The sequence below is a fragment of the Dipodomys ordii genome, unplaced genomic scaffold (assembly GCF_000151885.1).
Source record: "Dipodomys ordii isolate 6190 unplaced genomic scaffold, Dord_2.0 Scaffold168, whole genome shotgun sequence".
In the NCBI taxonomy this organism is placed as follows: Eukaryota; Metazoa; Chordata; class Mammalia; order Rodentia; family Heteromyidae; genus Dipodomys; species Dipodomys ordii.
This window is the reverse complement of record NW_012267384.1, coordinates 2820155-2847565: the sequence shown is the minus strand read 5'-3', so window position 1 is coordinate 2847565 and position 27411 is coordinate 2820155. Positions and strand designations below refer to the sequence as shown.

Sequence of the window (27411 nt, the reverse complement as noted above, 5' to 3'; positions counted from 1 at the left end):
AAATTGAGAGGAACTGATCCATCTTGATCCACAAACTGGAAAATAATCAGTAAACCATAATTATTATTAACCAATTTTTGAGACAATAAATGATCAGTAAAACTACCTGTTGGATCAGAAAGCAATCTTTCTTCTTGAAGAAATGATGAATAACATATAAAATACCTGATGTATATGCTTCTTTATTTTAAACATTTTGTTGAAATAGTCTTTTTCTTCAAAGAGACAATAATATTGTGGATTAGAGTCAAACTTACTAGTTTACAATCTTTCTATTATCTTTTGAAAAGAATTGTAAACAAGCCATCTTGGTGAGAATTCAGGCTGTGTTGAAGCTTTTATGAATTCTTTTTCTTTTTCTTTTTTTTTTTTTTGGGGGGGTCCGGTTGTGGGGCCTAAACTCTGGGCCTGGGCGCTGTCCCTCAGCTCTTCAGCTCAAGGCTGCTCTACCACTTGAGCCACAGCCCCACTTCCGGCTTTTTTCTTTTTGCTTATGTGGTGCTGAGGAATCGAACCCAGGGCCTCAGGCATGCAAGGCATGCGCTCTACCACTGAGCCACCTTCCCAGCCCGCTTTTATGAATTCTTACAACTGCTTTGGGTCAATTCTCAAGGTAGTTAAAGTGATCTTTATTGAATTCATAGTTTAAACTACAGTATCCCCTAGGTCTTCCTGTCTTTGTGTGTGTTTAGGGGGTGGGATGGGTAACTTGCATAAACTTTACTTATCCGTTGTATTTCTAAGGCCTAAATTGAGCTTTTGAGTTAAATAGCTTGAGAATTTCTTGGGTGTCCATTTGTGCCCTGTCACTTTTACAGTTTTACAAGATGAATAATAGAACTGCAGTGTCCATACCTGTTATCTGTTGGGGATTATAAGACCCCACTCTAGTGAATATCTGACACTGCAAGTAGTACCAAACCCTGTACAATCAGCCCTCCATATCTCCCATGTATAGATTCATCAACCATAATTGTTTCTTTACAGAACATTTACAGGCATTGTTTTCATGATTCCCTAAACAAAGTAGTACAACTATTTGTATAGCAGTTAAAGTATATAGGAGGGTGGTATAGGTCATGTGGAAATACTATGCAGTTTTATTCAAGTAATTTGCATATTCAAGGAGTTGGAAATCTGTAGAGTGTCCTAGAACCAGTCACTCAAAGATACTGTTTTTTTCACATATACGTATGCCTAAGATGCAGTTTAATTTGTAAATTAGGCATAGAAAGAGATGAATATTACTAATGAATAGAATAGTTTTATCAATATGATATAATTAAACTGCTGGCATCATTATTTTTGCATTTGGGAGGCATTATTAAGTAAAATTAGGGTTACTCAAAAGCACTCACCATGACACTGTGACAGCAGATCTGATAACCAAGGCAAACAGTTGTATATACAGAATGGATATACTAGACAGCCAGACAGTTCATGTTCTGGGTAGTATGGTCCAGAACTATAAGAAGGTTTTTGGGAAGATGAAATTGAGTATGTGAGATTTCATCATGCTACTTAGAGTAATACATAGCCTCAAACTTAAGGATTGTTTTCTAATATATATATATATATATATATATATATATATATATATATATGTTATATATTTTTATATGTAACATATTTTTATATATTTTTAATATTTTTTTAACTATGAGTAAATGAAACTGAACTGGGAGAGAGCAAGAGAAGTAACATTGTCCAAAAAAGAAGTGTACTCATTTCCTGACTGCTCTATATATCATCTTTACAATAACAGTAAAAAATTAAAATTAAAAATGAAAGTGAATCTGGAGGTATAAGGGTGAAGACTACTATATATACACAGAGAGTAGCATTTTTGAGAGAGATATAACATCTAATTCTTATAGCTACAAGGAAGATTTTTAGCTTCTCTAGAGGAAATTGTGGCATTTAAGGAAAATGTACTTTTGTAATAGATTTCATCCTCATGAAACTTCTTTCTCCATAAAGCATTATTAGAATAGTTGTGAAAAATTAGCAGTTGAAGATCTTTTATTTGCTTAATTAAAATGAATTTTGAGTTCAAAGCCCAGTTAAAGTTCTTATTATTCCTCAAGGTGTCAGTTTTAATATTTTAGGATGTGAGAAAATGCATTTGATAGTCTAAGGCTATCAATTTTGTGTGTGTGAGAGTGTGAGAGAGAGAGAGAGAGAGTGTGTGTGTGTGTGTGCACGCGCGCATGCGCGCGTGCGTGCGTGCATGCGTGCGTGCGTGTGTGCAATCCTGAGGCTTGATCTAGGGCCTGGGTGCTTGAGATTCAAGGATACACTATTTCTACCAATTGAGCCACAGCTCTACTTTAGGCTTTTTCAGTAGGTGGAGATTAGATTCTCACAGACTTTCCTGCCTGAGCTGGCTTCATCCCAAGATCCTTAGATCTCAGCTTCCTGAGTAGCTAAGATTACAAGTATGAGCCACTGGTAGCCCAGCCTAAGGCTACCAATTTTTATATTGTTTCTGTTTTTAAAAAGGATATATGTGAACTGGAAAAAAAAAACAATAGAGGAGGTAGGAGTTTCCTGTGTTAAAACTTAATAGCCAGACACTGGTAGCTCATACCTGTAATCTTAGCAACTCAGGACACTGAGATCTGAGAATCCTGGTTCAGACCCAGACTGGGCAGGAAAATCCATGAGACTTATCTCAAATTAACAACTCCCAAACCAGAAGTAGAGCTGTGGCTCAAAGTGGTTGCCTTGAGCACAAAAGCTCAGGGACAGTGCCTAGGCCCTGAGTTCAAGCCCCATGACTAACAAACAAAAAACCTTACTCTTTTTTTTTATTTAGAAAACTTGTTTTATAAGAAGTTCATATACGTGGTGGCCATGCTGCCTTCTGTAATCCCAACTACTCAAGAGGTAGAAAGATTGGAAGTATCAGAGTTTGAAGCCAGCCTAGGCAAAAAAAAAGTTAATGAAACCCCATCTCAGCCAAGAAACTGAGTATGATGGCATGTATTTGTAATGTCAGCAACTCAGAAAGCATAAATAAGAGAATATCAGGTCAAACCCAAGCAAAATCTGTCACATTCTTTCTCAAAAATAATAGCCAAAGTAAGAAGGGCTGCAGATACAGTCCAGTGGTAGAGCATCTGTCTGTTAAGTATGAGAACTTCAGTTCTAACCTCAGTAATTCAAAGTAAAAAAATACAAATTTATGTTGTTATTGACTTGTTTTAGTCTGATAAGTTACAATTTTACAAATATATTACTGAAATAACCAGGTATAGTGGTGACATAAATCTGTCTCTCCAGTTACTTAGAAGGCAGAGATCAGGAAAATCACAGTTCAAGGCTAGCCCAAGCAAAAAGTTAGTGAGATCCCCATCTGAACAAAGTAAGCCAGGTGTGTTGATACATGCCTATAATCCTAGCTGTCCCAGGCAAAATTGCAAGACCCTGTCTGTAAAGTAAAGTACAAGGATGAGCACATGGCTTAACTATTAGACCCTGCCCAGCAAGTGCTAGACCTTGTATTCGAGCCCCAGTATTACCAAAAAACAGAATATATTACACATGGATGGATATTTTGGTGAATACTAATGGAAAATATTGAATTGAATCAAGGATGAATATACTTCAACATTTTTAATATGGATTTGATGAGTTCTACACTAATGATGTTCAAAAAACTTTTTTTCCCCCTAAGGTACTCATTTATGACAGATTTGGCCAAGATATAATTTCTCCTCTGCTATCTGTGAAAGAACTGAGAGACATGGGGATCACTCTGCATCTGTGAGTTTAAAGAATTTCTATTAATAACACTTATTTTCAAAAACATTTTGAAAGAATTATTTTTACTACCCTGAATCAAATTGCTAAGGAACATTTGAAAGGAAATCTAGTCTTGGTTTACAGTATATAGTGTAAACAATTTTTCCCCTGTATCTTCTTTTATTCAGTCCTGATTTCTGAGGTTAAAAATTAGTCCTTACACTGAGACTCTGTCTTAGATTATCTTTTTCACAAAGACTTGGTTGACCCTGATGTAAGGTTAAAGATCTGATACTCTTAAGCTGTCTTCCCTCTCTAAAAGTGTTTGTAATAGGTTCTACTTTTTTATAAATACTATTTATTTGTTTTGTGATGCTTAGGATTGAACACAGGGCCTCACACTAAGTAAGCACCTTACCACTTAGCTATTCCCTGAGCCCCAGCTGCATCAATTCTAAATACACTTTTCACTTTTTTTGTATTTCTATGATTAGGACCTCTATTAATTTGATTGCATGCTGTAGTGGACAGCATTCTTCTTAATAATACATAAAATATATACCCTAAAATTGGTAACTACCCTAGATTTGATGAATATGCTGTTTAACAGGTTTTTCCTTTTTTTTTTTTTTTTTTTTTATTTCTGGGCATTGTCCTTGAGCTTTTTCTGCTGAAGACTTGCACTCTACCACTTGAGCCATAAGCTCTGCTTTCAGCTTTTTGGATAACTAATTGGAGCTGAGAGTTTCACAGGCTTTCCTGCCAGGACTGGCAGGAAAACCTTCAAATTTCAGCCCACTGAGTAGCTAAGATTATAAGTGTGAGCCACCAGCACCTGGCTTGTAACCTGTTAATGCTTATAAACGAAATGGAAGTTTAATATTCTGTCTTTGGAAATTATTTAATAATCAATGTACATGGTTTACCTTTGGCACTTTTAAGTACTTAATTGTTTTACTAATGTACAGATGTTTAGAAAGCTTAAGTGATTGTCCCCCAAGTAGACAACTAGATAATAGCCAAAATGTGCCAGACTGCTTGACCATTACTGTGCTATTCTACTGAGGCATAATGGCTCAGTAACTAATAGGAATGAAGCCAAATTCAGTACTTCCCTAAGAGTAACAGTATAGATGGCCATTTTGGAAGTACACGGAAGTTGTCACCAGAGCACAGAAAGGTTGCACAGCTACAGTTGTGAATTCCTGTGATCCTTGCCTGGGCACATATTCTCCCTATTTGTAGAAAATAGTACATCAGTTGCTTTGGGTTCTTCAAGCTAGATTAGGCAGATTTTGTTTTGTTTTTTGTACGTTTTTTATTGTAAAAATGCTGTACACGGGTTACAGTTACTTGAGCAAGGTAATGAGTACATTCCTATTGAGCATTGTTGCCTCCTCCTTTGTTTTTCCCCTACCATCTCTTCCCTCTCACCTCCACAGCTTCCCCCCAACACCCTCTCTCCCCTCTGCCGAAGTTCTAAAGTTCATTTTCTTTTTTTTTTAATAATTTTTTTATTGTGAAAATACTGTACAGAGGGTTTACAATTACATGGGTAAGATAATGAGCACATTTCTTATCAAGCATTGTAGCCTCCTCCTTTGTTTCCCCTTCCCATCCCTTCATATCCTCTCCCCCCCCCCCCCACCCCCGTCCCCCCCCCCCCACCCCCGTCCCCCCCACCAAAGTTGTAAAGTTCGTTTTTTGACATAACAACTTGTACATCTCATTGTTGCAATGGGTCCTCCTGTATCCCTGTTTTAACGATTTGTTTTTTCCCTTCCGCTCCACATATACCAACATCATATATAGTGAAAGCAGGGGTTATACCATGGGGAAGGGACATACAAAGCAACAAAGACATAATCTTATAAATATGTTAGAAACAATCGCATGAAAGATCTCTCTTTTTTTTTTTTTTTTGTCAGTCGTGGAGCTTGAGCTCTAGGCCTGGGAGCTGTCCCTGAGCAATTCAGCTCAAGGCTCATGCTCTACCACTTGAGCTATAGTGCCACTTCTAGTTTTCTGGTGTTTTTTTTTTTTTTATTGTGATTAAGTGATTACATACTTTCCCAAATTTCACAGTATTGTGGGATAATGATACTCATTTAAAGTCACAAACTCACTCTAACTTTCCTGGAGCAAATTGTCTATCACGGTCTATAACATATAATGATGTACACATATACACCATACATGTGATCAGCAGCATGGGGTTATTTAGTAGTGGTTCCACCAGATGAGTGGAAATTCTTTGTTTCTTAAGTCCTGTTAATTTTGTCGTATCACCTAACGTTTTGGATTTAACATCCACTTATCAGGGAGACCATGTACTACTGTTTGTCTCTTTGCTCTTGGCTTACCTCGCTCAACATGATTTCTTCTAGCTCCATCCATTGTCCTGTAAATGCCATTATTTTGTCATTTCTAATGGCTGCATAATATTCCATTGTGTATAGATAGCATAATTTTTGGATCCATTCATCTGTACTGGGGCATCTGGGTTTTTTCCATATCCTAGCTATTGTGAACAGTGCTGCAATAAACATGAAGGTGCACGTGTCCTTGTATATTGGTTCCTGTTGTTCAGGGTAGATGCCTAGAAGTGGTATGACTGGGTCTTAAGGGAGGTCAATATTTAGCTTTCTAAGGACCCTCCAGACTGCTTTCTAAAGTGGTTGTATAAGTGTACATTCCCACCAGCAGTGTAATAGGGTTCCTCTTTCTCCGCATCCCCTCCCACATTTGTTGTTGGCTGACTTGTGGATGGGGGACATTCTGACTGGGGTAAGGTGGTATCTCAGGGTTGTCTTTATTTGCATTTCCTTCACCACCAGGGATGGTGAACATTTCCTCATGTGTTTCTTTGCCATTTTTATTTCTTCATCTGAGAAGTCTCTTTTTAGTTCCCTTGCCCATTTAGTAATTGGTTTGTTAGGTTTGGGAGGGATTAGTTTCTTGAGTTCCCTGTATATACTGGATATTAACCCCTTGTCTGATATATTGCTGGTAAATATTTTTTCCCAATTAGTTGGTTGTCTTTCTAGCTTGGTTGTAATAGCTTTAGCTGTGTAGAAGCTTTTTATTTTAAGGTAGTCCCATTTGTCGAGTCTCTCTCCAATTTGTTGTGACCCTGGGACTCTGTTCAGGAAGTTCCTTCCTGTGCCTATTAGTTCAAGTGTCTCTCCTACTCTGTCCTGCAGTAGTTTCAGAGATTCAGGTTTAATGTTAAAGTCTTTAATCCATTTTGAGTTGCTGTTGGTGCATGGTGATAGGCTGGGGTCCACTTTTAGTTTTCTGCATGTGGCTGCCCTTTCCCAGCACCAGTGGTTGAAGAGGCTGTGTTTCTTCCATTGTATGTCTTTGGCTCCTTTGTCAAATATCAGCTGACTGTAGGCCTGTGGATTTATTTCTGGATCTTCTATTCTATTCCATTGGTCTTCGGGTCTGTTTTTGTGCCAGTACCAGGCTGTCTTTGTTATTATAGCTCTATAGTAAAGTTTGAAGTTCGGCATGGATATCCCTCCCATGTTGTCTTTATTCCCTAGAATTGTTTTGGCTATTCTAGGTCTTTTGTTGTTCCATATGAATTTTTGGACTGTTTTCTGTATTTCAGTGATGTACGTCATTGGGATTCTAATAGGAATTGCATTGAATTTGTATATTAATTTTGGCAGTATTACTAAAGTTCATTTTCAACGTAGTGTTTTGTACATCTCATTGTTACAATGGGTCAACCTGTATCCTTATTTAAGAATTTTGTTTTTTCCCTTCCCCTCCTCAAATTAGAGAAGTGTGTGTACAAGATGCAGGGCACTGACATCAAATACAGTGAAAATAGGGGTTATACCATGGGGGAGGAACATACAAAGCAACAAAAAAATCACATGGTACATTATAAATATGTTAGAAACAATAGCAAGAAAGAAAAAAGACATTTGTGTCCCTAACTTGGGGTTCATTTCGCTTAACATCATCCTATATGATCATATGTACATGGCTTTTGGCCTTTTCTGCTTGTCCTACACATGTACTAATTATTGCAAATAAAGGAAACCATGGGACCTATGTTTCTTTGGGCCTGGCTTACTTCACTTAATATAATTTTTTCCAAGTCTTTCCATTTCATAACAAATGGAGCAGTCATTCTTTCTGATGGAGGCATAGAATTCCATTGTGTATATACCACATTTTCTTGATCCATTCATCTACTGAGGGACATCATATCTTAGCTATGGTAAATAATACTGCAGTAAACATAGTTGTGCTGGTAGCCTTAGTATGTTCTTGTTTGTGATTATTTGGGTAAATGCCTAAAAGTGGGATTGCTGGGTTATAGGGGAGCTCTATGTGGAGTCTTTTGAGGAACCTCCATACTGCTTTCCGAAGTGGTTGAACAAGTTTACACGCCCACCAACAATGCAGTAGGGTTCCCTTCTGGCCACCATCCCCTCCAGCATCTGTTGTTATTAGAGTTCTTGATTATATCCATTCTAACTGGGGTGAGGTGGAATCTCAATGTTGTTTTGATTTGCATTTCTTTTTTGGCTAGGGAGGTTGAGCATTTCTTCCTGTGTCTAATGGCCATTCTTATTTCCTCTTCAGAGAAGTTTCTCTTTAAGCCTGTAGCCCACTGAGTAGTGGGGCAGTCATTTCTTTGAGGATTTATTTTTGGGGGATTTAATTTTTTGAGTCCTAAGTATATTTTAGATATGAGACCTTTGTTAGTTGTATGGTTAGTCAAGATCTTCTCCCAATCCGTGGGCTTTCTATTGATCTTGCTAGCTATGTCCTTTGCCATACAGAAGCTCTGCAGCTTCATGTAGTCAGTTTAGGCAGATTTATCGGGAACAGTAACCACAGGTTTCCAGAATATTACATGGTAATTGTAGTCCTTTTGGCATTTGGACAGCCAGCACAAAAAAGGATCAAATACAGCAGCCATATCATTATCCTTCTCATTGTTAGCAGACAGAAGAAAATTATGAAATGTAGATCTGCCAGCGGTATGTGCCTCTTTTCTTGATTAAAGAAAGACTAGAAAAGAGGATGTTCTAGAAATTTGTCTTATTTAGTGATACAAACTTGTTAAAATCTTACCAGAAAGAATAAAGAGATACTATGACTTAGTATTATCTCATATATGGTATGTGAGACTTATATCTATCTCTTAAGAAGCAACAACTATAGAATTAGATTGTGGATGGAAAGTTCAGTGTAAAGTATGCTTAGCATGCACATAGCCCTGCACCATATATAGAAAACAAACATCAAAAAAATGGGTTAAGTCTTTAAGTTTTAAGGAAATTTGTTTGGAAAATATACTTAGGCTGAGAGTATGGCTCAAGTATAGAGTCACTGCCTCGCAAACATGAGACCTGAGATCCTAGTATCACCATCACCTCATAAAAAAAGAAGAAAAATAATGCTTCATTTCATATGTGGTTAAATTTTCTATCACTTCAAAAGACTCCTCCAGCTTATTCTTTTCCCTTTTAGGATACTCTTTTCCCTTCACATTCTTCCACTTCTCCACTCAATATTTTTTTTTAAAGGAGGGGGAATTACAGGGATTTTTTTTTTCTCTGTCAGTCATGGGGCTTGAACTCTGGACCTGGGCGCTGTCCCTCAGCTCTTCAGCTCAAGGCTGGCGCTCTACCACTTGAGCCAAAGCACCACTTCCGGTTTTCTGGTGGTTAATTGGAGATGAGTCTCATGGACTTTCCTTCCCAGGCTGGCTTTGAACTGCAATCCTCAGATCTCAGCCTCCTGAGTAGATAGAATTACTGGCATGAACCACCACTGCCCAGCAAAGGGATTTTTTTTTTATGTACTTTAGTTTTCATTTGAAGAGAGTAGTGGTAGGAGAATTTATCCTAGGAATTAATCAAAATAAGTAACTGAAAGAGAACAAATGAGAAGTAAAGAGGAATTAGGATCTAACCAATAAATACTCTGTACCTACAGAGTTAAACAGTATTTAAACAAAAAAAAAGCTAGGTTAACTAATAGATTAAAAGCAATAAGCAGGAGACCTTGTATAGAAAACAAATTAAAAGCAAAAGAACTGAGGTTATTACTTTGTAAGCTCAATCCCCAGTACTATCAAAACAAACAAAAAGAGTAGCAAGAGCTGTTAGAGCAATGGTCACTGTCCTTGAGGTGATGAATTAACTGTAGAGAAACTTTGTAAGCTATCATTAAGTAACTAAAGAAAAAGTAAGTTTTATGTTCTTTATGTTTCCTAGGCTTTTGCACTCTGATCGAGATCCTATTCCAGATGTTCCTGCAGTGTACTTCGTGATGCCAACTGAAGAAAACATTGATAGAATGTGTCAGGTAAAACAGATTCTTACTTTACCTGACTCTTGAAATTATCTGACTATTTGAATATTGAGACAAACTTGTCAAAATATCTATTTGCATACTGAGACAAAGTTCAAAAAATGTCCATTGTAGAGGATCTGAAATTCCTTTACACAGCTTCCCACTTTTTCAGACTATTTTTGAATTTTAAATACATCAAAAGTTTTGTTTTTGTCTAGAGAAGCATGTGCTCCCAGCCCTTTTTGTTTTTTCAGTCCTTGTACATAACCAATCTCCCTGTCTTTGTGGAATCACAGCCCTGCTCAGCTGCCTTTCTGATATAGGAGTATATATAACTATGGATTTAGTCATATATATATGTTTATTTAGTCATATATATATAGTCATATATATATATATATATATATATTTAGTCATATATATAGTTGATGACAGATTTGAGGACAAGTCATTTAAGAAATGACAAAATTTTATTTTTTTAATTGAATATTTAAATTTCACTAGTTTTGAGTGAGAAGAAATACTTTGAGAATTAGTAACTCATTATAACACATCTATGTACGGTAAAGAGGTATTTGTTTTTATTATCATTACTAAAGCACTAGAAATAGTGTCTGCCTATACTAATGAGCCCTTAATTATGTTAGATTATTAGTAATTCTTCTGGCTTTTTCTTATTTTTCTTTCCATTAAGGTAGGGTCCAACTATAACCCAAGATGCCACAAATCTCACAGTCCTTCTTCCTCAGCCTTCTCAGTCTTGGCATACTAGACATGTGCTACCACATATAGGCTATTTTAAAGCAGTTTTGTGCTCTATTGTAACGAGTAGTAGCATTTTGTTGAATATGTAAGTTCATGATAAGATACATTTCAATAACCAGATTGCTAGTGCATAAGTATATTTTCTTGGAATACTTTTTTAAATTGTCAGTTATATAGCCTGCCTTTTGATTTATTTATTTATTTTTTTTTTGTCGGTCATGGGGCTTGAATTCTGGGCTTGGGCGCTGTCCCTGCACTCTTCAGCTCAAGTCGAGCGCTCTACCACTTGAGCCACAGCGCCACTTCCGGTTTTCTAGTGGTTTATTAGAGATAAGAGTCTCAGGGACTTTGCTGCCCACGCTGGCTTTGAACTGTGATTCTCAGATCTCAACCTCCTGAGTAGCTAGGATTACAGGCATGAGCCACCAGCACCTGGCCTGCCTTTTGAATTTGAATCTCACATATATACAAAGCCTTACTGTTAGTAGTAAATGATTTTTATTTACAGTCATTCTTTATACTGTCCTATAAGAATGAAGTATTCATTGTGCTTTTAGGACCTTCGAAATCAGCTCTACGAATCATATTATCTAAATTTTATTTCTGCTATTTCAAGAAGTAAACTGGAAGATATTGCAAATGCAGCATTAGCAGCTAGTGCAGTGACACAAGTAGCCAAGGTAAGTCATTTAGATGATGGAAGAAATTTTGTTAAAGTCAGTTTTTGTTTTAGGCTGTGATATAATCTTTGTGGCTCAATTCAGAAATAGTTTGATAATTTTATTCTTATAAATTGTACTTAAAGTATTGACCATGGTTTTATCTGTAATGACTATAAGCTACATATCATTTCCAACTCTGTTCCTTAGAGAGTACAAAGAGGTTTTGCTGTGTACAATGGGCTAACAATCCTGTATCATAGTAACATTTTAATCAGTTTGAATTTCAGCTATATATCAGTTTATAAAACCTACTCCTGGTAGCCTTTAGTTTTCTGTGCTTTTTGAATTTTGTGAATACATAAATGAAAATTCTAGAGGACTACAGAAGACCTGAAAGACAGAATCTATTTACGTTGTTTTTATTCTTACAGTCTAATGCTACTTCTGACTGGTTTTTGAAGTTTCTTTCATATTTTTCCCATTTACATATATTTCATATAAAATGAAAATAAATTTGCATTTTGTTTAATTATATTTATTTCAAGTAGATCTTAACTTTTTCCCTTTATTTGCACTTCCAAAGAATTGATAGAATGGGGGCCTGGGAAGTTGGCTCAAGTGGTAGAGTGCTTGCCTTGCATGCCTGAGGCCCTGGGTTCGATTCCTCAGCCCCACATAAGCAAAAAGAAAAAGGCCAGAAGTGGCGCTGTGGCTCAAGTGGTAGAGCACTAGCCTTGAGCTGAAGAGCTGAGGGACAGAGCCCAGGCCCAGAGTTCAGGCCCCACGACCGGACCCCCAAAAAAAAAAGAATCGATAGAATGTTCCCCCACTAAGTTTATTAAAAGAACTATTGTATAAAAACAATTCCATGACTTTCTTAAAGACATTACAGTGAATATATATTTACTTGAATTTTGTTTTCTGAAAATGTTATTCTCCTACTTAATAGTTACCACTCAAAAGCTTATTTTTTATGTTTTAGTTTTGTTTGTTTTCTAATATTCTTAATTCTTCATAGTTACCCAGTTAGACAAACAAACTAATTAATACAGCTTTTATTTATTGAATCTACTTGTAATTTTTCCAATTTTGGCCATTAGTAGATTATATCAAACTAAAATTTTAGTAAATTTTTAATTTTAACTATTGTGAAAATTTGTATTCTTTCTAGGTTTTTGATCAGTATCTCAATTTTATTACTTTGGAAGATGACATGTTTGTACTATGTAATCAAAATAAGGAGCTCATTTCATATCGTGGTATGTAAAAATACAAATTCTGCATTTCATTGTTAACATAAATATGTGGTATACTATAAGTAAAATATAATGAGTATGTCTAGTATACTCAAAACCAGATTTGTTTGGAACAGTAGATCTTAAAAGAGTTCTACAGCATGTAGGGAAATAATTCCAAGACTAAATTCTGTCATACATAAACTTGTTTTCTTAACTCTGTGTCAGTTTTCTGATCTCTTATGTAGCCACACAGCAACATTCATAGATTTTTGTTTTGTTTTGTTTTTGGTGCCCATCTTGGGGCTTGAACTTAGGACCCAAGTGTTGTCTCTGAGTTATTTTTTGCCCAAGGCTAGCACTCTACCACTTGAGCCAAAGCACCACTTTTGACTTTTTCTAAGTAGTTTATTAAGGTAAGAGTCTCATGGACTTTCCTGCTCAGGCTGGCTTTGAACTGCACTCCTCAGATCTCAGCCTCCTGAGTAGCTAGGATTACTTACATGAGCTGCTGGTAACCGCCATCATAGATTTTTTTCACATGGGTTTAGACCATAGTCAGAAAAGTAATAATTTTTTTAATCAAAACTTTTGCATGCTAACTCCGTATCTCATTTGAGGTAAAGAACCTCTCAGTCATTCTCACATCATTGATAGTTGTGTTCAAATCATTGTATGATATATTGAGTGTTTTCCTGCTCAAGTCTTTCTCCCACAAAGCAGGTAAGCATAAAGATAAATCTCCCAAGCCAAAATGTGCACATAATATACTTAATATACATAACAATGAAAACTTCAGATTTGTTGAAAGGTGGCATATCTTCAGTGGATGTTGGGTGGTACTTGGTGAAAAATTAATCAAGCATTCACAGTATTTAAGATAAAAGATAATGAAATAAGATGTAATTTTTATTGAGCAATATTCATGTGTACTACAGTAATATTTATGACAGTAATCTGGTTTACTCCATGCAGTTTCAAGTTAATGCTCAGCCCTACTAAACATGATTTAGGTAAATCTGAGTCATTTTAAAATACTATATATATCCTGAGCGTTTGTGATATTTCCATAGTTCTTCCTCAGTTTTGATCCCGAGAACCCTATATCCACTAATTCCAAAGGTTTATTGTCTTTTAATGCAGGATAAAGTTGATTGTGTTGTATTTTGTCATGAGACAAGAATAAGATACTCTACCATCCTTACTAAACACTGGCCTGTTTAAACCGTAAGCTTTCTGAGAAAACATAACATAAAACTTTTGGTTTCATTAAAATCTATAGCATATTTTCTTGTTTAAATTAAAATCCCTAAAAGATTTAAATATTTCCTAAAATATTGTTAAGAGATTTTGGATGGTAGTAGTATTCACAGAGAATGGTTTACAATTAAATCAAGTTTTACATTAGCAGCTTTAAGTTACATGTATAAAACCTAGTTTTCCTTGAGGCTTTAGGGTAAACTTTTAAGTGCTATAGTTATAAACCTGCTAAAAATAAAAACAAAACAATTTTTCTTTAACTGAAATTGTGCACACTAGTCTCTGTCAAACCCATTTAACAAGCCTAATTAGAAAACTTAGTTGGTTAAAATTCCTGTAAACATTTTATATCACATTTATAAGTTCACTGTATTAAAGTTTTTTAAATATTTCACAAAATAGACAAGTTTATAAACCTATCAAAAACTTGCCCAATATTTTAATGATTTTTAAAAAAAATAACTTATGAATCTAAAGTTCAATAAACATTCAAATACTTACAAATTTAATTATATTTTCATTTATCTGTCAACTTTAGAAAGATCACAGGTCTGAAATTTTTAATTTTAAAGTGCAATCAAATGTCTAATTGTCCAGGTCTTCATGAGAATAGTAATACTCACTCTGCATTCAGTGTTTTAAGTACATTACAATATACAATTGTTACTCCTCAGAATAACTTAATGAAATAGCTACTATTATTATATAATTTCCATTTCCCAGAGGAGCAAAAGGCAGAGCTGTTAAATAAGCACCTTTACTGTGCAATCACGATGTGGCAGGGACAATTTAGGTTTACTGAAGGCAGGTAGTTTCTATCCAAAGACGGTGCTCTTTCCCATTATGTAATTTTATGGCAAATTCTCATAAGAATTTTAAGTGCTTAACCAAAACCTTCAATCAATATTTCTAAACATGTAACACCATTGATTTGTTTGTATCTCATCTTTTTCTAAACTTCCTTTACCCAGTAAAGGAAACAGATATCTTAGTGAAACTGAGATTATTATCTCAGAGCCTTGTGTTTTCCTAAATTTGATTGACATTGCTGATGGACAGTTTGCCACTGTTATCATAGGCATGGGGTTTGTGGTGGAGGACTGAAGGGCTGTATACTATCTGCTTTCCCTATGCTAACTGATTGATAGAATATAATGGAATTCATATTCTCTGAAATCGTAGATGCCACTTGTTTGATCTGATTTAGGTAGATGTTGGTCTGTAACACTTTAGTCTTAGCATATTTTCTTCATCTGGATTCTGTATTGCCTGATCAAATTCTTGGTTATCCTCTGGGTGAATTATACACTTTTTAGATTCTTTGACTTATCCAATTGAATTCTGCTTTCCTCTTAGCTAATCACAAATTATATCAAATTTTTGTTTGTTTTCAACATTCAAAGTATTAGGAAATGGAATATTGTAGTGTTTCATTGTTGTCTACTTAATCAGACATGGGCCTAGATATCTTGAGAGACAAAGGTAAATAATCAAGGTCTTTTTTTTTTTTTTACTGTAAAGGTGATGTACAGAGGGGTTACAGTTACATGAGTAAGGAAATGAGTACAATTCTTGTCGAACATTGTTACCCTCTCATTCATTTTCTCCCGCTTTCCCTCCCCACCCCCAAGTTGTAAAGTTCATTTCCAACATAGTGTCTTGTGAGTATCACAAGGTCTTTGACTGTTAAGGACAATCTTAACAGCAGTGTTTCTTTTAATGTAGCTCCAAGGAATGTGGTACTTGAACCCCCTAGAGGTGCTTGACAGAATGAATATTTCTTAGTTACCAATAGGAAAAAGCTAAGAATCCTTTATTTCTTAAAAGCATTCAGAGAAACTTTAGTTCCACCATGTTCCCAAGGTAATTCTTTTATCTACAAAAGTTTATGTTGTATGTAAGCCAGAAAAAGTATTCAAATAACAGAATACAAAGGAATTGATAGGTGATGTTTGTTTTATTGTCTTTCTGGACAGAAGTTGGTTAATGGGAATAATAGTTTCCTGAGGCCATCCAAAGTTTATGAATACAATAGTTTCTTGAGGCCATCTAGTGTTTATGAATAAAATTATAGAACTTAGTATTTATTCTCCTATTTGCTTTGACAGAAAGTTCCTGATTTGTTTGGTAGAGTTATTATTATTATTGCTATTTTGATACTGAGGTAGGTGTTTTGTATATATGCATGGCTTTTTTTATATTGATGGCGAAAAGGTAGTAAATATATACTTGTTTACTTTTTAAATGTTGTAAGAAAAGCCAGTGGCTCATGCCTGTAAGCCTAACTGCTCAAGAAGCTGAGATCTGAGATCATGGTTCAAAGCCAGGCCAGGCAAGAAAGTCTTCCAGTTAAGCAGACTCTTAGCTCCAGTTAAGCACCAAAGATGCCATAAGTGGAACTGTGGTTCAACTAAGGGTAGAGCACTAGCCTTGAGCACAAAAGCTTAGGGACAGCACCCAGGCCCTGAGTTCAAGTCCCAAGATCTGCACAAAGAAAAAGTTTATAGCAAAAATATTCACTGGAGTATTTATAAGTGTTATCAAACTGGTTTTATGTTACAAACTAGTTTAACAAATTATAAGTTTAAAGATAAATTTTAGTCACTGTATTTCTTCTTATGTCACTTTAGCCATAAATAGGCCAGATATTACAGACACAGAAATGGAAACAGTTATGGACACTATTGTTGACAGCCTCTTCTGCTTTTTTGTTACATTGGGTAAGTTTTCAAATTTCTCTGGCTATTTTTTCAACTAAATGAGTCTCTTAGTACCTCTCTTTAATCTGTCAGACTTTAATGTGATCCTTTTCATGTATTGGAATCTCTGCTCTCCACAGTTGGAACAAAGTATACATTCTAGATTATATAAAAATATAAATGTTCAAATAACTTAATGGGTTATTCCTCTTGAATAAGCAATCAGTAGGTTTTGTTTTTTGTTGGTTTTTTTTTGGGGGGTCCGGTCATGGGGCCTGAACTCAGGGCCTGGGTGCTGTCCCTCAGCTCTTCAGCTCAAGGCTAGCACTCTACCACTTGAGCCACAGTGTCATTTCTGGCTTTTTTTTTTTCTGCTTATGTGGTGCTGAGGAATTGAACCCAGGGCAAGCTCTCTACCACTGAGCCACCTTCCCAGCCCCAGTAGGTTTTTTGTTTGGGGGAGTTTTTTTGTCAGTTTTGGGGCTGAATTCAGTTACTGAAGGTTGTCCTTGAGCTTTTGTGCTCAAGGCGAATGAACAACCACTTAAGCCACAGTTCCATTTCTAGTTTTCTTTTGGTTAATTGAAGATAATAGTCTCGTGGACTTTGCTGCCTCTAGGCTGGCTTTGAACTGTGATCCTCAGCTTCCTGAATAGCTAGGATTACATGTGTGTGCCACCAAACTCCCAATAGGGGGTTTTGAGTTAAGGTTTTGTTGAGTACTAAATGTTCTGACTAGTGATAAGTTTCTAATATATTGCTTCAATGATTTTATGACAGCTTCATCCTACGTGAATCCTAGTTTTCTTTAAATATTTCATAATAAAACTTCTCAAGTAATCAGGCACCAGTGGTTCATGCCTGTAATCCTAGCAATTCATGAGACAGATCTGAAGATTGTTGTTCAGAGCCAGCATAGGCAGAAAAATCCTTAAGATTCTTTATCTCCACTTAATCACCAAAAATCTGAAAGTAGAGCTGTGGCTTAAGTGGTAGAGCTTCAGCCTTGACCAAAAAAAACTAAGGGATAACACCTCATCCCTGAGTTCAAACAGAGTTCAAACCAGAGTACTGGCACACACACACACATACACACAAAATTTAAATAGAGATGTGCCTGATAACTGTAAGACAAGCAAAACACTGAACTTACATATAATATTAAACTACCCTAAAAATTTAAATGTTCTCTTAGATCATCTAAAATTACCAAAATTGCAACTATTCTAATAGACTTATTAAGAGCTTTGATTAAGCAGGGCACTAGTGGTTCATGCCCATATTCCAAGCTACTTAAGGAGTCAGAGGTCTGGACGATTGAAGTTCAAATCTAGTTTGGGCAAAAAAAGTTCGTAAGACTCTATCACCAAAACTAAATATTAAAAACCTGGGCTACAGGCTTGGCTCAAGTGTTATCCTGAGGCCCTGAGTTTAAATAATCGTTACAGTAGATTGATAAACTCTGTTTTACAAATGAGAAAATTGAAGAACAGATATGCATTATATAGTACTTAGACAAATATTTAAAAATTTGTATGTGAATTCTAGGGTTCCTTCCTTTCCTGGATTTTTTTTTCCCCTTTACTATCCAATTGTGAATTTAGATCTTTGAGTTTTTACCTCAGTATATCTCTTGTTTTCTGTGCATTACTTGTCCTATGTGTCCTGTAAAGTGGAAATTACCCTTAGGAGAGAAGCTTATTGTGCATGTATCTCATTTTTTAAAATTCCCTTCTTCCAAATGTTTTACCTCCATCCAGTTTCTGCATCTGTACTCAGTAGCCTCCAGTGAGTTTGGATTTTCTGCTTGCTAATTTTTGTCTTGCTGGGGTTTGAACCTAACGCCTCACACATTAGGCAGTGCTCTACCACTGAGATACATCTTTAGTCCTGTTGTCATTACACATAATTATCTATTTTGCCATTTTATATAATCTCCAAAATTTTGCCTGTTCCTTGGGTTACTGAGAACATGATTGATTTTTGCTGATAACTGCTTTCAAATAAGGGCAGATTGGAAAAGACATGAAGAGACCATAGAAGTGTTAAAAACACTTTCAGAGTGATCTCTCCCCCGCCCTCCTCCAAAAAAAAGGCAACTTCTGCCATTTTCAGATGTTCACAGTACATTACTAAATAAGCAGTTTTCAAAACAGTACATGTAATATCCTATTTTTTATCTTTATACAAACATACTTACACATATACCCATACACTTATTCTTACACTACTGGATTAGATAGAAAACCTGAAGGAATTTGTTTTCTAATTCTTAACAGGGATTTCTTTGAGGTGGGAGGGCATAAGAAAGTATAGTTTTTTTTTTTTTTAAAATGCTAGTATTTCACATTTTTACTTTTTTTTTTTTTTTTTTTTGGGTCCAGTCGTGGGGCCTGAACTCTGGGCCTGGGTGCTGTCCCTCGGCTCTTCAGCTCAAGGCTAGCGCTCTACCACTTGAGCCACAGTGCCACTTCCAGCTTTTTTCTTTTTTTTTTCTTTTTTTTTTGCTTATGTGGTGCTGAGGAATCGAACCCAGGGCCTCATGCACGCAAGGCAAGCGCTCTACCACTGAGCCACCTTCCCAGCCAACATTTTTACTTTTTTATTTATCAAAATAAGCTTTCCTGTAGAATGGAACTGCAACCGTTTCAGCAGTTGAAAATTACAATGTTCTCAGTTTGTGTCAGGAGATTTTCAGTGCAGTTAAGCTCTATTACTTTAGAATTTTAGCTTTCAGTAACATATACTCCAGTGATAAAAGAAAGGAGTTACAATGTCCAGTGAGTTGATTTGATAGTGAATTGGAACATTTCAAATTACAAGAATACTTCCTATTATTGTCTAAATTGATAGTTTTTTTTACAGTCCTTTATTGCTGATTTGTAAAATAAGAAATGCCAGTCCCCAAATTTGTTAAGCTCTTTGTAAATACTAAACTTAGTTTTTGAAACTGCCTACAAAAAGTAAAAATGCCGATTTAAGAAATCTGTTTTAAAAAATTGGACACATTGATCAATTAGCTCCACATAAAAATAGTTCTTGCTAGGCACTGGTGTCTCATGCCTATAATCCTAGCTACTCAAGAGACTAAAGTCTAAACATCTTGATTTGAAGCTACCCTGGGCAGAAAAATCCATGAGATCCAGTTAACCACCCAAAAAAATCCAGAAGTGGAGCTGTAGTTCAAGTGGTATAGTGACAGTATTGAGTGAAAAAGCTAAGACAGTGTTCAAACCCTGAGTCTTAAATCCTAGGAGTAGTACGCACGCGCACACACACACGCACGCACACACACACGCACACACACACACACACACACACACACACCATCTAACTTGAAAGAACTCTGGGTTTCTGTTTTACTCTGATACCTGTTTCATGATAGGATATTCCAAGATAGTATACAATCTTACTGGTTTTGACTGGATAGTCATATAAACTTTTTAAAGAGTTGAGTGATAGCTTTAAGCCTTATTTGCAAGATTTGAATTTATATTGTTTAATTCCACATACAAAACCATTTTTTCTACAAATGGTTTGTTTTGTGTTTTGAGAGTTGTAAAGAAAGAACATTTATGGGCAAGGGGTTTAGCCCAGCAGAAGGGCACCCGCCCGGCGTGTGCAAGGCCCTGGGTTCAGTCCTCAGCCCTGGGAAAAAAAAAAAAAGAACATTTAATATATTTTAAACATACATACATGTTTAATGATGTTTTTCTTCAGTGACTTTAGGACAAATTAAAACTCCTAAACTGATGCCACAAGAAACAAAATCATTGCCCATGTAATTGTAACCCCTCTGTACGGTATTTTCACAATAAAAAAAAAAAGAAATAAAATCATATAAGTAAAATCTCTTCTGATTTCTGCTTTCTTTATTAAATACAAGAGGCATTATGAAACCTATTTTTACTCCAGATTTTAAATCCTTTATGTTTGTAGCCCAAATTGTATAGATCTATTATAACTTAAGTTTTCATTTTAATTAACAGCTAAGATAATTGCTAACATTTAAAACAGGTGCTGTTCCTATCATTCGATGTTCAAGAGGAACAGCTGCAGAAATGGTGGCAGTGGTGAGTTTATGCAATTATCACTTGACTATAAGAACTGTATGAGTTGTTTTCTCATATGTACCTCAAGATAATATTATCTAATTGCTACGAGGTGTATTTTGAGTACCAGTGGCAAATACTTTATTACATTGGGATTTCACTAAAGATTAAAAAGTAATCACTGTTGGTTGGGTGCCAGTGGCTCATGATTGTAATCTTAGCTACTCAAGAGGCTGAGATGTAAGGATCCAAGTTCAGAATTAGTCTGGATAGAAATTCTGAGAGACTCCATCCCCAATTAAACAGAAAAAAAAAAAAATAAGAAGAAGACGAGGTTTGGCTCCAGTGGTAGAATACCATCTATAAATAAGCCAAGCAAGGCACACAAAGCCCAAAGTTCAAGCCCTGGTATTGACAAAACAAAAAAAACAGTGATCACTGTTAGTTGGAGTAAAATTACTTACTCTAATTCACCCCTATTTTGTTTTTACATTTATGTTCCCTCAAAATAGTTTTTATCAGGCATATAACTACTTTTAAAATAACTGCATTTTAAAAGTATCCAATATGTTGTAGTTAAATACTCAGTAAATATTCTAAAAGGAACTAGTTAAATTTGGTAATGAAATTAAATTTCTTTTAAATATCTAAATTAAAAAATCATGAGAATGGGGGCCGGGGCAAAAAAAAAAAAAATCATGAGAATAACTAAAAAAGAAAGTAGGTAAATGGTATAGAAAACCGAAAAATTCACGGACACTTTTGGGTTTGGTAGCCACAGTAAAAAGTCCTTAAGAGTGAAAACAGGCCTGAAGCACACAAAAAAAAGACAGTGGTTGCCTGGCTCCAGTGGCTCACGCCTGTAATCCTAGCTACTCAGGAGACTGAGATCTGAGGATCGCAGTTCAAAGCCAGTCCAGGCAGGAAAGTCCGTGAAAATCTTATCTCCAATAATCCACCAGAAAACTGGAAGTGGCGCATTAGCTCAAGTGGTAGAGCACTAGCCTTGAGCTGAAGAGCTGAGGAACAGCACTCAGGTCCAGAGTTCAAGCCCCACGACCGACCCCCCCCCCCAAAAAAAAAAAAGTCAGTGGTCTCTTTCAAGTGCAAGTTGTAGTACTGAAGTAGTGAAAAAGTTAAAATATTTAGTTTTTAGAGTCACTGACTTGTTAAGAAATTTTTAGTCTATGGATTATGAAACTAAGAACACAACGTATTTAACTATGTGACATATGAAAGTGTTAAGAGTTCATCTAAAATTTGATTTTTCAGAAACTAGATAAGAAACTTCGTGAAAATCTAAGAGATGCAAGAAACAGTCTTTTTACAGGTGACACACTTGGAGCGGGCCAATTCAGGTATTCTGTTAATGTACTTAAACAGCATTTGAAAATAAAAATGTAGAGTTTTCGTTGTTTTTCTTGGGTGCTAGACTATCCTTATTCTAAGAATTTCTTTTTCATAAATTAATCAGAATCAGAATTTTGATACAAATTGATACAAACGGAAGATTATTTGGTTTATCTTGGTAAAAATTTCTGTAAGATCTTAGCATCTATAGGATAAATTTTTCTATATATATAGCTTTGAAGGTCAAAAGCCATTTCAGTTATCATTAAACCTCTTCTTAACACAAAAAAGGGAAAAATTTGCATACTTGGATTTGTTTCTGACTTTATTTCTGTTTTTTTTTTTTGGGTCTGGTCGTGGGGCCTGAACTCTGGGCCTGGGCGCTGTCCCTCAGCTCTTCAGCTCAAGGCTAGCGCTCTACCACTTGAGCCACAGCGCCACTTCCCGCTTTTTTCTTTTTGCTTATGTGGTGCTAAGGAATCAAACCCAGGGCCTCATGCATGCAAGGCAAGCGCTCTACCACTGAGCCACCTTCCCAGCCCCTCTGACTTTATTTCTAAGTATCCATTTTAACAATGAAATAGTAAATCATTAAACTTGCAAATCATTGAGGTGATTGCTATTATTTCTAACATGACTAGGTAATTCCAGAGTTTTTCACTACTCAATTTTTATTAAATGAAGTACTAAAAATGCCACAGTATTTTTTATTTATATTTATAATTTATAATTTTTTCTTTTCCTTTTTTTTGGTTGGTTGTGGGGCTTGAACCCTGGGCCTGGGTACACTCCCTCAGCTCTTCAGCTCAAGGCGAGCACTCTACCACTTGAGCCACAGTGCTACTTCCGGTTTTCTGGTGGTTTATTGGAGATAAAGAGTCTCACGGACTTTCCTGCCAGGGCTGGCTTTGAACCACGATCCTCAGATCTCAGCTTCCTGAGTCTAGGATTACAGGCATGAGCCACCAGCGCCCAGCTATTATTTATAATTTTTATTATTAATAGTAATGAAGAATGTTGATAAGGAGTAAATTAAAACCAACTCAAATATATAAGAATTGTTTAAAGAAGAGAAAATTTTGGAAATTTCTTAGTTGAACTAATAAAGCTATGGGGGCAAAATTTTACCAGAGAAATAGCTTTTCTCTACCAAAAATTTCCTTAACTGTCCATATACTTTATTTCAAGTCAGTTTTGATGAATCACATACTTACATATTAATTTGTAATTCACATTAACATTGGTTGGCCACTTTAATTCTCACATTATTTTAAGCTGTTCTCTGATTTCTTTGTTGGTCTTAAGTATCAATATGTAGAGCAGTAAGTAGAGCAGAGCACATATCAAATTCTCACCTAACTTTTTAAAATTAATTCGAACATTGTCATACCTTAATAACTTCCTAATTAAAATGTTACCATATGGGCTTTAGAAATTAAAAACTTACTTGAATATTTTTAAACGCTTATCACAATTGTCTCAATTTCTTGGATGCATTTTTAAATTAGTTTAATCAACTTATTGGACTATTGTTAAATTTACTTAATTTCAATCATAGGCTACTGATTCTCAACAAGGATAATTTTTGTTCATGAACATTTATTTGGTAAAGTTTAAAGACTTGTTTGGCTGTCAAAACTGAGTATGCTACTGGAATCTAGGCTATTTAAGAACATCCTGCAATGCTAAACCTACTGCAGTACACCAGATGAACCCTCTAATAAGGAATTATCCAGCCTCTAATATTAGTCATGCCAAGGTTTATAAAAAACTTTCTGGAGATATACTTTCTACATACTCTGTAGTACTAAATGATAGTAGGTAGTGACATTACCATGACTTCTTATCCCAAAGTCAATAAAGTTAGAAAAGTTTACAGACCTGTGCCCATAAGGGTAGGAGGGAGGATCTGAACTTGCTTAAAGTATACTGTCCAGGTCTTTGGAATTACCACAATGAAACCTTCTTTTACTATTAATGTATAATTCATTTAAAAGGGTTAGTTATCTTGCAAAGTAGAATATATATAGCTAGTATAATCAAGTAGTAATGATTTTTGAAAGCCAAAAAATACTCCAGATAACAATAATACTTCTAGAGAAAATCTTTGAAACCTATTTAGACATGTGGTAACCAAATGACTTTTATGCCTCAGTTTGTTTTCCCATCTAAATTGTGCTATGGACTTAAACAGTTCACAAGTGTCATATTCCCTTGTCTATTAAGTGAATAGTGATATAATTAGATTCCCTATGACATAATGTGTTTATTTTGTACATTATAATGGGGTAAGATTTTTGAGATTCTTCTCTAAAGTAGACATTTTGGATTTGTGTCTTTAGGAAAAAAGTCATAATATGAATTTATAAAACTGCCATTGTATTCATTCTGTTGTCCCTGGATCTGAATAACTATTCCTTTTGCCTTTTTCCCGCCAAAATGTGATATATGAGAAGCAACTTAATTACAAAAATTATTTGTAAAAGAATCTGGGGGGCTGGGAAGATGGCTCAGTGCATGCCTGAGGCCCTGGGTTTGATTCCTCAGTACCACATAAAGCAAAATGAAAAAAGCCAGAAGTGGTGCTGTGGCTCAAGTGGTAGACCAGACCCAAAAAAAAAAAAAAAGTGTTTAAAAGAATCTGGGTAGATCTCTTTACAGAAATTCCCTAAATTAGATTACAACATAGCTTTATACATTGGTTTTAAGCAGTCCAAATCATTACTATGATTAACTGAATATATTCTAAACCACTTTAAGGCAAAGTATAACAGTTTTAGCACTATCACATTGTTCATATCAAAATGGCATTACATATTGGAAAGTTTTAGGAGGTTTATATCCTGCTAGAAAGATTCATATAATTTTTTAATGTATTTACAGCTTCCAAAGGCCATTATTAGTCCTTGTTGACAGAAACATAGATTTGGCAACTCCTTTACACCATACTTGGACATATCAAGCATTGGTGCATGATGTACTGGTAAGAGGCTAACTACAGCACTTACTACTGAAATATTGTAACATTTAGTAGTCCTCTTAGTTTAAAACAAACAGCTATTGAAACAAAGTTGAGAAAGATGAGGTTGAAAACTATAAATAAAAAATGATGTGAATGCTGGAGATTAGTGAAATACTGAAGTTTAAATTCCAAATTTGTGACCTTTAAATTATAGAGTAAGTTAGTGGTATTGTTGGCAATAATGGGGGGAAAAAAGAAACGAGAAAACGAGTAGGTATATTTTTTTTCATATTGTTTTAAAAATGTGTTTTCCCTAAGAAGAGAATTTTTTTATCTGAGAATCAAACTTCATTTTTTAAAATGATACAGCACTTTTTAATTTTTTTTTACTTTTTTTGTTGTATAGTATCTAACAGCTTCGTTATGATATTTCCTCACTTACAGAGTATTCCAATCAACTTCACTCTCCTGTGACTCTCCCTTATTAAAATAATTTGATTTTCTTTCTTTTTCTTGTGCTAGTACTAGGACTTGTACTCAGATCTTCAGCTTTTTCTCTCACAGCTGGCAGTCTACCACTTGAGCCATTCAGCAAGTTCCAGCTTTTTGCTGGGTAATTGGAAATAAGATTCTCTCAACTTTGCCTGGGCTAGCTTCAAATCACAGTACTCAGATCTTAGCCTCCTTACTAGCTATAAGTGTGATCCACCAGCAACAACTGTCTTTGTACTGTTTTCATACATGCCAAACATGGACCATAGTAATCCTTTTTCACCCTCCCTACTCTTTCTCCCAACAGTATCTCATTTTTTTTTAGTGATTACATCATATGGTTTCTTTAGCCATTCCCTATATCTAATTTTATCTTTAAAACCAAAAAAAAAAAGTGTTTTTTCATCCTTTTATGGTCAGCTAAATATTGAATTTACTTGTACAAAGTTTAAGGACATGTCATTGGCTTTAAAACAAGTCCTCTAATTTACTAACTTAGTCCGAGGTTCTATGGATTATAGTATGTAATAACATTATTATTGCAAAGATTGCCTGCCATTTCATAAAAGGGATACGAGACTTAAGCAACAATTAAGAACTTATCCCTGTGAATACAAGTTATTAGATCTAAAATGTTTACATAAAACATTCTGGATTACTCATGGAAATTAGCAATTTTAATCACTTTTCTGTCCTAGAGAAGGCAAGAAGGATTAGGAACCTCTAATTAAGTCCTAAGTAATAAAACACAGAAGCTGATTTTAAGAGACATAGTAGGAGATTAAGAATGACTCATTTCTGGCTAGACAAGATTGTGCCTGTAATCTCAGCTACTCAACAGGCAGAGATAAGATGGAAGTTTGAGGTTAACGTGGGTAAAGTTAACAAGATCCTGTCTGAAAAAGAAAGGTTGGCAATTGTGCTTCATGCATATAATCCAGCTACTCAGAGATAGTAGGATCATGTTCTAAGACTAACCTGGACAAAAGCACAAGACAAGACCCTATCAGTAAACTGAAGCAAAAAGCACTGGGGACATGACATTAGTGATAGTGCCCAGAGTTCAACCCCCATTATTGAAAGTACAAAGAAACAAACAAACCATACTACCTTTGTTTTCCTGAAACTTACAAACAACATTTTAGGAGGAGAAAAGGAAAATGAATAAACATGTAATGTTAAGGTAGAAAGTAGGAGAATAAATAAACATGATTGAACTCTTAGGATAGACAAAATCACATTTGAGAAAAGATCTAATGGAGATAAAAGTAGAATATCATGTAGCCATATTGGAAATGAACATTCCAGATAGAAGTTTGCCATATTCATTTGATGATATGCATGTCAAAACTAGAATTTTTGTAGACTAATAGGTCAAGAAAGAATCCAGAGTATGAGATGTGTGAAAGATTTTTTAAAAATTCATCTCAGAGGGATACAAGGGGTAGCCATTTGGCATTCATTTGTAGCAAATAACTACAGAAGTAGGGCAGATTTTGCCCATGTTGTAAGAGACATACAAAAGCATTCAGTGTAGGGATTACCTCTTCACTGCCACTAGCATGAGTGTAGAGGAGACTGTTCAGAGCAGAGACTTAAAATCTTTGCTAACTCCTGAACTTGGAGTTCTAGATTCCTTCTTGACTTCTTTGGATAGAGAAAATTAAAATAAGAGGTCTGTTTGTTTAGAAGATAAGATAAATGTGCAGGTAAGTTTAGAATAAAGAAATATGTTCTTTATTGTCAAGAAAAATTGGGATATGAGATCTCCCCAAACCAATCAAAAGTAGTATTGGTCCTCTTGGAGGATCAATGAGAATAATAAGGAATATGAGTTTTTACACTATGACACTAATTTTT

The 27411-nt window shown here is 35.4% G+C and overlaps 1 protein-coding gene across 3 annotated transcripts in view; it reads left to right on the top strand.

Moving 5' to 3' along the window:
• Scfd1 (sec1 family domain containing 1) overlaps positions 1–27411 on the top strand; it is a 106497-nt gene that overhangs the window by 6091 nt on the left and 72995 nt on the right. For all 3 annotated transcript variants that reach the window (XR_001175709.1, XM_013033464.1, XM_013033463.1), the window contains 8 exons: positions 3680–3768; positions 9996–10086; positions 11397–11519; positions 12673–12760; positions 16627–16716; positions 20713–20768; positions 22020–22105; positions 24981–25080. Coding sequence is in view for 2 of the 3 variants with exons in the window: in XM_013033464.1 (XP_012888918.1) it covers positions 3680–3768; positions 9996–10086; positions 11397–11519; positions 12673–12760; positions 16627–16716; positions 20713–20768; positions 22020–22105; positions 24981–25080 (723 nt within the window). In the remaining variant the exon portion in view is untranslated. The remainder of the gene's footprint in view (positions 1–3679; positions 3769–9995; positions 10087–11396; positions 11520–12672; positions 12761–16626; positions 16717–20712; positions 20769–22019; positions 22106–24980; positions 25081–27411) is intronic.